The 14950-nt window shown below is 38.8% G+C and overlaps 1 protein-coding gene across 5 annotated transcripts in view; it reads left to right on the top strand.

Moving 5' to 3' along the window:
* Window positions 1-14950, top strand: part of LAMA4 (laminin subunit alpha 4) — a 152159-nt gene that overhangs the window by 27016 nt on the left and 110193 nt on the right. For all 5 annotated transcript variants that reach the window (XM_067702317.1, XM_067702320.1, XM_067702319.1 and 2 more), the window contains one exon: window positions 12945-13046. In XM_067702317.1, coding sequence (XP_067558418.1) covers window positions 12945-13046 — 102 coding nt within the window. The remainder of the gene's footprint in view (window positions 1-12944; window positions 13047-14950) is intronic.

The following is a 14950-nucleotide window of genomic DNA, read 5'->3' on the forward strand; positions in this document are numbered from 1 at the left end:
TAGAGAGGTGGGGCAGTTCTGCCCTGCTCCCTCTCTGCCTCACCATTGCCTCTTGGGCAGAAGCTGTGACTCCCCATGCCTGCAGGTCCAATAGCAGCCTCTCCTTCACAGCTCTGGCCTCTCTGTAAGAGGCCAGAGTAAGAGCTTTCTCTGTTCCTTGGGCCCTAGGGGTGCTAGGCCTCTGTTCCCATGGCCTCTCCATTCCTTGCTGCATTAACCTCCCCATGCATCTGTAAACCATCCATCCATTCTCATGTCTTCCTTCTCTTCACTTGAATCCTCTAAAGTGACTTCTGTTTCTTACTGGGCTCCTGACTGACTGATTGACTAAATCAATGACAAGCCCTCTTTCAAAATTCATGGCCTTTTCCATTTCCTTTCTAGTGGGGTAACCCTTTCCAAAAGTACCTCCTGCAATTAGCTGTTGTAATTTACAAATTATTTTAGTTTCGTGTAAAGGAATAATGGAGAAGAGAATATACCCCCAAAAAACTAACCAAGTATAAGAACATAATCTTAAATTCCGTAAGGCAGCTTCATTTCGTTTGAATCACTGCACAGTCTTTTCCCGTTCCCCTTTTTCAGCTCCAGGCCAGCTGGAGAGGGCAACCTTTAGCTGAGTTTGTGGCTAAACATGTTCTGCCAGTTTAAAGCCAGAGATGCTTGGGGTTCCCACTATTGGCTGTCTTGGTCCCTGAGGAGGCAGGAGTCTGAGTTTGGACTCCAACTCCTCTCTTAGAACAGAAAACTAGCCTGTAAACCATCTCACATGGATTTTCACATTTTAGTTTCTCAGTCATTGGAAAATGGGAGTATTGTGCACTATTTTGAGACTCTTTTACCTCTGCCTTAAATTAGTAAGCCCCAACTAGAATAAATAAGCACCCTAAAAGTCCTCCAGATTGCACAGGTAGCCTAGGACATGTAGCTTTACTGATAGAATAAATTAAGTAGTGGAAATCAAATTAAGCAGTCATTTGAACATTTTAGAAGAACCTAAAAGCTGGTGTATGTTTTAACTGAGACACGTATACAGACACGTGAAAGGCTTCCACGTGGGATGAGGTAGCTACTAGCTGTACGATGAAAAACAAAGGAAGAACAAATTAAGTAAGGAATGTTCCTCTGCTTATTTTTTTTAACTGTGTGGAATGATACTGGTACATAAAATGAATAACAAGGAAGTTAGGGAAATTATACACAAGCAGCTGAATCTATTGTTATGACCACATTAGTCACTTCCTAGAGATGATGTTTTAGAGACCTTACCAGGTCTAGACATGGAAATCCAATAGCCAGCCAACCTACGTGGGATCTTTTGTCTTTCTTTCTTTCCTTCCTTCCTCCCTCCCCTCCCCTCCTTCCTTCCTCCCTTTCTTTCATTTTTTCTTTCTTTCTTTCTCTTTTTCTTTCTTTTTTTCTTTCTTTTCTTTCTTTCTTTCTCTTTCTCTCTCTTTCTCCCTTCCCTTTCTTCCTCTTTCTCTTCCTTTCTTTTTCTTTCTTTCTTTTTCTTTCTCTCTTTCTTTCTTTTTCTTTCTCATGAGCATTTGTATCCCCTCCATGTATCTTAAGAAATAAAATATTGCCAATATAGTTAAGCCCATATATCCTCAATCTCATTCCTCTGCTTTACCCTTAAAAGGCCTGATTTCTTAGGTTCCCATTTATTTCTTTTACTTTTCTTTATATGCATGCAGCCCTACACAGTGTGTAACACAAAATTATTTTGCATGTTTTAAAATACAATATAAATATCATACTGTTTCTATACTGCAGCTTGCTTTTTTCCTTAATATTATTTTTTAAAGATCATTCATGATTGGAGATCTTCACTTGTGAGATTTGCCAAATTTCTCTCCAAAGTTTTTACATGATTTTCCCCCTCTTGGTTCGTTCTTTCCAGGTTCAAATCCATTTTTTCAACTAACATTTTCAGCATCTACTTGCTATTTGTTAATCACTCTGATAGGTGATAAGGATACAAAGATGAATAAGACACTCCCTGTTCTCAAGGAGCTCACAGTGATTTCAGGGAGGCTAGAGTGTAGATTAAAACTTGCAATAGCATGTTCCATGTGCTCTAATGAGGTGTGTGCAGAGTGCCACGTGAACGCAGAGGAAGAGCAACTGAGTCTGAGACCGAGGAAAGGATTCATAGGTGATGGTGAGGAGAAAGGCACCCCAAGACCCTTTGTGCAGTACATGCAAAGTCAAGTTGGTCAAGAGAATGGTATGTTGGGGGAGGAGGGAAACATGTAGTTTAATTAGAGCAGAGGGAGCTGAGGTTGAACCTGAAGAGACAGTTAGGATTTTACTGTGAAATAGGAGGCTTGCATGTCATGCTAAGGAATTTTACTTACTCATGTATGCAATGAATGAAGAGCCACTGGGAGGTTTGAAGCAGAAAAGCAGTATGATAAGGTCTTTAAAAATTAATTCTGGTAATAAAGAATGGACTGGAAGGGAGAAAGCCTGGTGACCAAGAGAGTAGAGTAAACGTAATTATGATAATCCAGGAGAGAAATGCCAAGATTCTGACCTAAACAGTGGTATTAGGAACAAGGAGGAAGAGTCATCTTGGTAAATATCTCAGAGAAAGAGTGCAAACTCTATGAGGCAACAGTATACAAAGGGTGATAGGAGGTGGGATCAGTCTTACTCAGGTGGAGGCAATAAGGGGTGCATTGTGTACAGAGAATTTTAAAACAATAATAAAACTTACTAAACCACAGTCTGCTTTTTATTAGCACCGTGTGCCAGCAATTCTAAATAATGTCCATGACAAAATTCTCCTCCCTGAGAAATCTTCTGTTGTCTAAGTTCTAAGCAGTCGCTGTGGTAACTGTTGAGTTTTAATAATATAACAAATACGTAAGCTTCAACTTAGCACATTCCAGTTACTTAACCTTGATAAACATGGTATTCTACACAGAAGTTAATTTGGAGAACATCCAGTCCTATTGTCCACGTAGATAGAGATATTCATTTAGAGAGTAAATTTATAACAGATCAGAATTGTGTAAGGTCTTTTCTAACTTGAGACTCTAACCTCTGTGATACTTCATTTACCTCCATTTAAACCATAGATTTGAAATAAACAATGATAGCAAAGTGCTTGTAAAAAGGAAGAGATAAAACGTGAGTTCTTAAACTTTGTCATTCTATATGCAAACCATTCTCTGATCCTTGCAGAGTTCACTCTTTTGGAAGCATTTCCAAAAACTACATTAATGCAAAATACATTCACGTGATTTAAAAGCATTAATCCATTACTTTTTCCCTTTATGTTCCATAATCTTTATAATTAACTGAGATATAAAGGAAAAAACAGATTGGGGAGAGAATATTATAAGGTCAGTGTGGGATACATTTAACTCCATGTGCCTATAGAGCTGGAGAAGGACTTGTCTAACAAGTACTTGGAAACAAGAGTGTGGACTAAAAGAGTGAGATCCGGGTTATGTAGAGCGTTTGGGGAGTTACCAGAATATAAATGGAGGCTGAAACTGTGGCAGAGGTTGACCTCACCCAGCAAGAGTGTGTTGATAAAAAAGAGGGATACAGAGGTTATCTTGGGGTACACCTACAACACAGGGGCAGCAGAGGAAGAGGAACAACCTACCTTCCTTCCCCCCAAATGCTCCCCCCACGGATACTGAGAAAGAGAGGCAGGAGAAAAACCTAAACTGGGAGTTGTCCTGCAGAGAGAAGAGAGAATTTCAAGGAGGGAATTTCAAAAATATTAAGTACTGGAATAAGAACAAGTAACACTGGAAAAGCAAAGCCACAAAGACATCACCCGACAGCTTTGTCAGGGCAGTTTCAGTGGCACCATGGAGACAGAAACTGGATGATGGATAGAGGCATAGGTTGGCATGAAGGAAGCGGAGCCAGTGTGATTGAGTTCTCACTCACCAAGCCTGGCTGGGCAAGAATGGAGGAAAATGAAAAAGAGGCAGAGCTGAAGGAAGGTGTTCTTAGAATCTGAACCTGGGGGAAGAAGTCAGGACTTATCCAACACAAGACCCAGCACTTAACCGTACTCTGCTTCTTCTCATCCCTGTGGGTGCAAAGAGGTGGGTGGCATGTGAGGGAGGGAGGCTAGGTGATGGGACAGGGCCTGCTGGCCACAGGTGTGTAAGCCCCAGAGCACGGATAGAGGGCTAGTCTTTCCTAACAACAAGAGAAGCACTACCTCCTCTGAGGTGGGCAGAGGACATCAGGATGAGTCAAGATAAAGACAAATTTTGAGAAAGAGAAGAGAGATAGATAGTATGAGATTTTCTACCCAATGACCTCCATTTTCTCATCAAAAGAGGGAAGATTATCTCCTGAGAATAAATGGGTAGAGTAGAGATTTGGGATGCATTTCTCCTTTCCTACTAATTCACCATAGCATGTCTTCAGTGACGCATAGACCCACAAGGAAGAGCATAAAGAATGACAGGTACTGCCAGTCACATTTTGCTTTGCATCCTGAATGGTCCAGTGTGAAGGTAGCAATGAAGTACACAGGGCACCTCAAGACAGAAACAGGTACATCTACTAGCAATGGAAACTGACAGAATACCCTAACCAGAGAACTCGCCTCAGGCAGCACTGCTGCCTTCCCTGGGCATACTGAACAGAAGCCATAGTCAGTTTATAGACAATTAAACTTCCCAATTTCTTGTAAAAAGTAACAGTAATTTAGGCAGACATTTGCAATCCTGTGGGCTATTAAATGGTAATGATCAAATCAGAATATCTATAAGGAGCACTTAGCTCAGTGCCTGGTGTCTGTCAATAAATATTCGCGGTTATTATTCACAAAAACCAGTTGAAGAGGACAGAGATGCCTGTCATCTCACAACACTGATTCCTACTAAGCGGTTAAGGAGTCATATCAAAATCCCCTAAACCTTGTAACTCTGAAGTCATTCCTCTCTCCTTGCTCTTAAGGCTAGCCCTTGTGGTCCACATCTCTTCCTTTCTTGGAAATGTGTCCACGGCATTTGCCCCAGTAAATTAAATAAAACTGAGTCAGTTTTCAGATATAAAAAAAAAATCTTGCAGAGGCTATGTTGTGTAACCATAGCCTGGAAGGCGAGGAGTGAAAAGCACAAGCCAGTTACATGAGGCAATGTGAGGAGGACCCAGAGCAGAAAGCCAGATGTTAGCAGATTTCTTTTTTTAAGAAAAATCAAAGGAAAAAAGGCACTGCTAAAGCCCCATTATGTTTTATAAGTGGCAATCACCACTATAAATGAGCAACTTATAAAGTGTTTTAAATAACTTTTCAAGGAGAAAATTAAAGAAATCTTCATCAGTATTAATGAACATAATCATCCTCCAATCCAACACTTCAAAAGGAAAATCTTTATGCCTTTAGGGCTCTAAACTTTTCTTGTTTGATCCTTTTAGTTTTACAACTAAAGAGAGCTATTTATTAGCAAGTGTGGTAAGTAATTCATCACAGCCTGAGTCTGTTGGTATCTAAAAGTCCAAATAAGCATTTGATCAAGTGCAGGGCTTGAGAACAGTTATCTGAGACCTTTGAGTGGAGCGCTGGTTTCCACGCCCAAGAGAATACCCAAAAGACCCATAAAGAGTGCTGAGGAATAGCCACATAAATGTAAAGTAAATGCCATGATAACTATCTCTCCACTCTACAAAATTAAAGGACCTGGCTTAACTGTGGACAAGATAGCAGTGCTGTGCTCCTCAGAATTCCTCGGGACCTAAATCATTGTCTCTAATTCATTTGGTGATTAAATTGAGGGCTGGAGTGTTTTGCAAGTTTGCCACGGAATGGCAGATAAAGTTCCCAAGCAATAAGCACAAAGGTAGCTCTAGGAGCCAACTAGGAGAAACCAGTACCATAGTTTGTGTTCAGCTGATACCCCAGCTTTATTTATGCCAATCCTAAGAAAAAATATCTCTGAACTGGATAAACCCCTGAGGAATGTTGAAACCACTTTCCTAATCAAGCTATGGTGAAATCACTGTCAAAATCTAAAAATTAACTTCGCCTATTGAAATGTGGGGAATTTCAATTACGCAAACAAGAGCTTAAAGAGACACAAGGGAGGGTACATGGGTAATTCTCTCTATATTCAAGTGAAGTCAATCAAGAATGCAACTTGCTAACTGTAACCCACTGCATAATGCGTTTTAACTTATTTTGGCACTTCCATTGTAGTTTTGTATATGAACAATCAAAACATGTTAAGTCCTACCAGAAAAAATACAGAGGCAAAGTTATCAATAGCTTAATTCGGGACTGCTTTCCATGTCAGATACTTTATCTGTTATTTTTATAGACACAGAAAAAAATAGCCTTTGAAATACCTACCCGTGTAATAAATTCATATGTTCTTAGAAGTCACTCCTCCTCAGCAAAGGCTAAATTGATATTTTTAAATAGATTAAATTGAACAATTGGTTCCTATTAGAAGGTCCCTGAATACTATCGGATTCTTAATTCTGCCCAAGTTTTAAGCAGATGGAAGTCAGCATTGTGTAAGATCCAGAGACTCTGAGTAAAGGCACAAAGCTTTAGCTCCTAAGTGAGCATAACATTCAATCTTAAGGTGACTAAATTTTAAGGTGACTAATACACTAAAACAAAAAATGGAATTCACTAAAACTAAAACTAGAGCTGAAATCATTGTTGCCTGGAAACAAGAGAAAAGTGGATTGATTATACCCATACAAAAACCTAAGCAGAAAGATAATTGAATGTGGGCTGTTAAATTTGAAGAATACTAATTTGGAAGGCAGCAATGACTCTGGATACAAATGAATGAATTCAGAGAGATTTTTTTTTTAAAGCTTTCCACATTAAGCCTTAGTAAATTAAAGCAAAAGTTGATGAATCAAAATTTTACAAGTCTAATTCAGAAAGCAAGATGAGTCAATATTTGTAAAATGTTTGTAGATCCTTGGTTGAAGACACAATGCAAATATCTATTCCAATTTTAGGTCAAATCCTATTAGAATAGGCACAGGGCTGTGGCGTGTGCTCTCTATAATGAATTTTATTATAATTAATTCATTATTTTTGTTGGAATTGGAGATTAGAGTCTGTTTCTCTCTGGGATATCAAGTACCTACTCAGAGATCTCAAGATGTGTCTCACACCTTCAGATGACAACTTCAGGCCCCTCCTAAATCTGGTCAATTTTTGCTATTGTTAGTTTATTTTAATGGGTGATTGGAGATCTCAAATTCCTAAAGAATGCTATTAGAGCATTTAAATTGTTTAGTCAACTGGGCTTTTCAACAGAAATTCTGAAGGTCTTAGACATTCACTATCTATGCGAAAGTAATGGCTTATGGCCAATTAACTGGCTCCTCTGTGACAATATTTGGAAAACACAGTGAGATTTTTAACTTAATATTACTTTGCTTGGTATTCACTTTATTTGATAACTCCAAGAGATTTTTAGAAGTTTGCCACACCCAAAGGATGCAGACTGGACTATACTTCAAAAGAACACAATTTAAGAATTTTTAAGAAAATTCAAAATATGTTCTGTATGATGACAGTATTGTTGGTTTAAGTCTAGTGTTTTCAAGGAGACTTCTTTGAATGAGGACAAAAATGATCAATCAGCTGTATAAATGCTATCCTTTTTGTTAAGAAACAATCTTAATTACAATTACATCTAGTGAAATAGTTAACATTGTGATTATATGATGAACCTCTGGAAATAATGCCTTCTTCAAGGATATCAACATATATATACACTGTCATTTCCAGTTCCTCTAAATATAAGTGGCACATGGATACACCACACTAATTTCCTCCTAAGTTCTATCTAGTTCTGATTTCTATAAATATAAAATCAGTCAAGTAAACATATACTGATTTTTACTCCAAGCCAGACATCACACTAATCATAACAAAGTAAGCAAATGGCAATTTTAACTCTTATTCTTCAAAGGCAGAAGTAAATATTATTGATTAATCCAATCTCAGTGTCAGAGCAGGAGTCAAGCTGTAGTAACAGAGTGGCTTAAGAATGGAGAGCTGTAAAAAGTCTACAAGTGATTTAGTGGAAAGCAAAATGACAATGTGGCTGAAATAAGTTGTTTAAAAAGTAAATATTCCCATTCAATGGTTTTTATATATTAATGATTGTATATATTTTTAAAGAATTTTTTCTGGGGCTTAAAGGAGAGATTTTACATTTTTTATTCATTTCAGCCTGCTGTGGATTGTTTATAACAGCAAAAAATTGGAAATAACCTAAGTGCCCAACAAGAAGGGTTTGGTTAACATATATTAATGGTACATCAGCAGGTTAAGAGCTCAAATGTGGGAGTCAAACAAAGAATCTAATTTCTGAGTCCACCATTTCTTATCTGTGTTACTTGGCCTGAATAACAATTCCTGTAAGCCACACAGACCACATCTGCAAAACGAAGGTAACAGAACTTACCTCATAGAGCTATGGTGGGGTAAAAATGCAAGACCTATACAACATGACCAACGCAGTGACTTAGCATGATAAATATTTATGTTCAATTAATTAAAATGTAAATTAAATAAAATTTTGAATTTTATTTATTTATTTACTTACGAGGGGCAGCATGGTATAGTAGAGAAACAAGAAGATTTGGAGCAGTCTGAACCTCTTGTAAACCTATGTGACATTGGATACATTTCTAATCTTCTCTGACTCTCAGTTTGTTCATTTCTAAAATGCAGGTACTTATACCCAATTCACAGAGTTGCTGTGAAGAGCAAATACCATAACATGGATAAAGTACTTATCACAATACTTGGTACACAGGCTCTCAGTAAATGGTAACCATATTATAGTTATCATCATCATCATTATTGTCATTATTATCCTTGTTATTATTATCCATTTTTTAAAGATTGTGGCACCATCTCAGAAGATACAAATCTCCCTGAGTGCTCTCTAAATCACCCACCCACGTGTTTATACAGTTGTCTGCTGTAGGTCAATCTTATGTGGGCAAGAGGGTTCAGGGTGGCATCTAAAAATGGACTGTAAGACTTCTCTTGCTTACACACACACATATATAATACATAAACACATCTTTGTTTAGTAAATTCTGGAGACTATTTCCAAGGAAAGCACACAGATATTATTCTCCTTGTGAGAAGACTATTCAGCTTTCACAGGCCCCTAAATAGCACAGGTCTTAGAATTACTTAGAGAAAAGATTAACCAAGAGCAAAACTAAAAAATAGCCACACTTTCATCCTTGAGAATATCTACCTTTTAATATTATGACAAAGGTCAATTTTGCCAGTTCCTATAGAATTTCAAGAAGAGATCCAGTAAAACTTAACAGAACTTTCTGGGGAAAAAATGATGAAATGTTTTTACATAAAAGAAACAACCTTAAACAGCTCTTCCTGAGGATACTCAAGCTTCTTTTGAACCACTTAACAATTTACCATTTCAAGGAATCCTCTAAAGTTCTACAACACAAGGTCCAAGGTATCCAATGCATGGGCTCTAGGAATGACATCAGAAGCTCCCCATACCCAGGGCTTCCATTATTCCATATGGTGCCTTTATGTGAATTTTAAAATGGTGCCTCCTCTCTGGATAGATGAGTTAGAAAATACAATCCTTTCAAGTGTACAAAACTCAGCAAGAAAGCAGTTGGCCAGGCTTCCAACCCTCCTTGCCCTCTTGGCAGGGGGCCAAGTGACTATTCCACACAACCCTGTCCCTGCCTCCCTTCTCTTCCCATCGCCCACAGTATGAGACCTGAGCCAAATCATCCTTCACACAAGGTCAGAACCTTCATCTGGTGGGTGGATAAGTGGATAATGACAGATTCTCAGAGTGAAGTCTCCTCCTAAACTTGGCATAACAAAGATTTCATCTTGTACACAGTCTAGTCAAGGCAGTGGCTGCCTGAACTGTGTTGAGAAACACTGGAGACCCAGTCCAGCCCCAGCAGAGAGCCGTGAGTAGATTAGCAGGATAAACCACTGGTTTCCAACAGCACATATACCTCTGATGTCCTGTCCTGGTCCAAACCATTCAAATCACAATCACAAGTTCATTGAGCAATGAACATGTACAAGGTACTGTGACAGGTGCTTTGAAGCAATCCTTCCAAACCTAGTCTCACCCTAAAATCTTCATGGGGCTTTTAAAAAATACAGATCCCTCAAAATTTTTCAGTAAACGTAAAACTCTTCTAAAATACAAAACCTTCCAATTTTTTTGTGGTTTTTTTTCCTATGTTGTGATAATTTTATTTTTGTTTTTTAAAAATGAGTCTCTTAATTTAGTCAGGGCCTCAGGCTAATAAGAGATTAGCCACTGTCATATTCACAATGATGCATTTATTCAGGGCAAATCTTAATTTTCTTTGTCTTCGTCAGAAGAATGAGCTGCGAGAATGCCTAAAAGACTTGCACTACTATCAATTTAAAAACACCCTTTCAGAAATTTGATTCCTTGGGCCAGAAGAAGGTCCTTACTATAGTTGATGGTACAAGTGGGTCTTTTCATGTACCGTTTCCAGGCATCTCTATCAGACTCCCTGCTACTACCAGTGTGCTTTTCTCTTCCAAATACACCTCCAATCTCTGCCCCACTCCTTGGAACTCATAGAAACGGAGACCAGAAGGGTGGTTACAGGGGCTGGGAGGGGAGACAGGGAAACAGGGAGAGGTTGGTCAAAGGGTACAAACTTCCAGTTAAAAGATTAACAAATTCTGGTTATCTAATATACAGCACCTTGATTATAGTTAATAATACTGTATTATACACTTGAGAGTTGCTAAGAGAGTAAATCTTACATGTTCTCACCACAAAAAAGAAATGGTAGTTATGTGACATGATAGAGTTGTTAGTTAATGCTATGGTGGTAATCATTTTGCAATACATATGCATATCAAATCAGCATGCTGTACACCTTAAACTTATACAACGTTATACGTCAATTATATCTCAATAAGGCTGGGGGGAAGAATTAATTAAAATAAATAATTTTTAAAATACACAATTTATTTTATAAAAAAAAATGTAGATTCTTTGGCTTCACCATCAGAACTATTGAATCAGAAACTCCCCCAATCAGATGTCTGTAACTTGGTCAGTTAGAGAACTCAGAAACCACTGGTATGGAGGGTCCTGAGATAACTAATACTAAGGCCCTCACTACTGTTATCCATTCCTTTTATAATTAAAAGCCTCCTAATGTCAAAATGCAGGATGCAACACATTCATGGGTCATCAAATCAATGTTATGTCTTAGGACCAGGATATATTTTAAAATAAAATAAAATAAGATAAAATAAAATAAAATAGAGAAGTTTAAAGTATATGACACATAGTAAGATTAATTACTGTTTTGTGAGTCTTTTTTCTTACTCTTGTTTCTGCGAATTCCTTTTTCTGTGTACTGCATCACAGTGAAAACATGTATTTCTTGTATTTTGAAACAGAAGTTAGAAATATGTGAAATTAGGTGGTGTGAATTAAATGCTTCCTACTGCAATTTTAGCACCTTTCCCTCTCTTTTGTTCCCTAGTGGAAACTGAGAAAAAGGCTTACCATCAACTACAAAATTTCCATTATAATTTATAAATTGGTCCCTTCTCAGCCTTATTTTGTCTTCACTTAGAAAGACAGAATTTCTTTGCCTTTTCTTCATAGGCAAATGACATTATGCTCTATCAAACTTCCTCCAAATGGAATATGTTAAATTTTAGTTTTAGGACTATGGGGTTTTTATACTGTGCATGGTGTCTAGTGATTCTTTCTCTACAGAGAAAAAAGCAAGAGGAAATGGGTTTGCATAACAGTCAGAGGGACCTCAGCCAGATACAATGAAAAGTTTCCTGGTAGCCAAGACAGTACAAAACTACGAGTCAATGGCGGGTGTGATGGGAACCCTCCTCCTCTGTAAGTTTGTGGAAACCACCCAGATTCTTATCTGTCTGGAATTCTTTAGATGTAAATCTGTCTGACAGACAAGGAGTGGACTTCCAGGCCTATGATGTCATTTCTGCCTTGCAGCATTGAAACATTCCAAAGAAACATAAAATACATATCCATAAGCCCAATGGCATAAACCAAGAACAATCTCACAAAGTTTCTCAACCTGAGCACAAGCGACATTTGGGCAGGGCAATTCAGCAAATGCAAGATCGGTTAACATCACCACAACCCACACCTCTGGGTTTAATTATCTCACCAGGGGAACGAAGGAAAACAATGTGTTTCTCGCAGTTACGAGGACAAATGAAATAGGAAGAGCGCCCACGAAGGACCTGCTAAGTGTAAGGACTCATTAACTTCCTTACCCCTCCCTTTAAAATTTTAGGATCTGAAAAGCGTATTTTTTTAAGAGCTCAAGTTTATGACAGACACATCTCTAAGTTGTTCTGCCACAGGCAATAATTTCTGAACCCACAGGTCTTTATTCATACTGCATGATGCAGTAGTGCCTCACCCAAATAGTTTGGATTTGTCTTGTGTCGGATTGGAAGAAAACATTAGAAAATTTCTCCTTCACTGTTACCTAAAATCTTACTTCCTCACGGTGACAGGCTGTGTTAAAGGTGCTCCTGTTCTGCTGAGAAGTGACAGGCGTTTACGCGGCGAAGGAGAGAAAGAGACGAGATCTCGCTGCGCGAACGGCTACGCATCGCGAGAATTGGACGCCATTTGTTCTCGTGGTGTCCGGGCCGTAACTGGTCCGCCAACCTCTGCAGGAGCCCACGACCCCAGGCCCTCCCCGCCACCCCCAAAAAAGGAGTGAAAAAAGAGGCAGAAAAGATACATAAAGAAAATTGGATATACATCATTGAATGGTAGTATAAATAGTTCATGTTAGTATGTTCTGTAAAGAAATATTTGGATCATTTACCAATCAGTTCCTCGTACTCCTCTCAGAAAATGAGGCCAAAATTGATCTTTTCGGTCATGAAGATGCTTTTGTTGTGTCTGTTTCAGAAATGCGACGCAGGATTCTTTTTTGCCCAGTCGGGAGAATGTTTGCCCTGTGACTGTAATGGTAATTCCAACGAGTGCTTGGATGGCTCTGGACTCTGTGTGGTAAGTAGGGGTCATCTATCGCTTCTCAAATATTGCATCGAGCCTTTGCATCTTGGGTGGGGATAAAATATTCTTCCTGGATGTTTGAGCTGCCTAGGAGCAAACTGCTAATCAAGCTTTCTTTATACCCTTCACTTTTCCTGTAAAACACCTCATATAAACTGCGTATGACTGTAAGTGGTCACCAAGGTGTATGTCTGAATGTGCGTGTGCCCCTAGCAGTAACTGCCCCACCACCCTCGGCAGCTGGTTTCCTGCTAACAGCCATTGGTGATGGGCTTGAAAATAATACACAGAGGAGGAAATCATCCATCCAAATTCCTCTGTAATAGCACAGTTTGCCATATGTTTGGCTTCACTCCACATAGACCAGGAGAATAAAACAGTTGTTTCATAGCCTATTTTACAACTTAAGATAGTCAGGTCTATAAATCAAAATTTAAAAAAAAAGGTTTAAACCAAATAGCTAATAAAAATGAAAGCTTTGGCGTTATGGCCTTTGTAACTCTGTAATCAAGCCCCCAAAGAATTTTTTTTTCCTTAACTGAAATGAATTTTCCAATAGACAGTGAAACATGATAGAGATTTATGAAGGAGAATGAGAAGCCTTTTAGCAAAAGTACGTGCTACATATTGCCCATTTTCACTAAAAGGACTAACAACCTAGTGAAGATGGGGATTGAAATATTTACCAGAAGTGACTTCAGTAGAAGTCGTAGGAGGCGTTTTTAAAGACTTATGCCTTAAGATCATGTTTTCCTTCATGAGTGATACTATTACACAGTAGTATAACAGTAGAAGTTCCCATGAGGCAAAGAGGCTTTCCCAAACTGCAAGAATATTTTTGCATAAACTGCAAGAATACTTAAATATACCTACCTACCTCAAAATTAGCATAATTGTCTGTATTAAGCAGATAATTTTGATTGTAAGTGGTCTTCAAGGTGTGTACTTGAAGGTATTATTTTACTCATGTATTACGTTAAGATGCAAATTAGAACGTTTCCATTTATTTTAAACCTAACAATTCACATTTTTGTAGGGACAGAATTAAGTTGCAAACACTAAACATTGCTAACTCTTTGTAGTGTTTGTTTAGTCCTGGTGTTTCTGTTTTCCCCTTCCCCCATCTTCTTAAATAACCATTACATCCAGGATGTCCTCTGTAGCAGTGTAGGCACCCGCAGCTGCCAAAGTCTACCCCTTTCTAATGCTTTCATCTCCGGTTTCCTGTTATTTTAATCCCAGTGACATTTGAAAAGAAAATCCCATGGATGCACTTGAACTAATAATGTACACCTCTGATAATTTGACCAATTAAATGCTCTTTGTCACCTAGTTTATTTAAATATAAGACAACAGGGATTAGTCAGCCCATCAGCTGCTGTTAGACAGTCAGTAAGATGGAAGACTTAAATAAATTAAAGGGGAAAAATGTCCCTCCTGCTAGTGCCTATAGAGGGCTATGACAAAACTACTGTTCGTTACAATGACCTGGTCAGAATAAGAGCTATCATGGTTTTATCTTTGACCTGGACTTGAGCTTCTGAAGGGGGCAGTCATCACGTGATTCCTTCATAGTTCCTGGGGCATACGAAGTTCTAATAAAAGTTTGCGGGGGCTTCCCTGGTGGTGCAGTGGTTGAGAGTCCGCCTGCCGATGTAGGGGACACGGGTTCGTGCCCCGGTCCGGGAAGATCCCGCGTGCCGTGGAGCAACTGGGTCCGTGAGCCATGGCCGCTGAGCCTGCGCGTCCGGAGCCTGTGCTCCACAACGGGAGAGGCCACAACAGTGAGAGGTCCGCGTAACAGCAAAAAAAAAAAAAAAAAAGTTTGGGGATGGGCTAGGGTGTAAACATTTATATGCACACTCAGGGAAGTTGCCTATCTTCCTGCAATTACTTTG

This window comes from Pseudorca crassidens, chromosome 13 (genome assembly GCF_039906515.1).
Source record: "Pseudorca crassidens isolate mPseCra1 chromosome 13, mPseCra1.hap1, whole genome shotgun sequence".
In the NCBI taxonomy this organism is placed as follows: Eukaryota; Metazoa; Chordata; class Mammalia; order Artiodactyla; family Delphinidae; genus Pseudorca; species Pseudorca crassidens.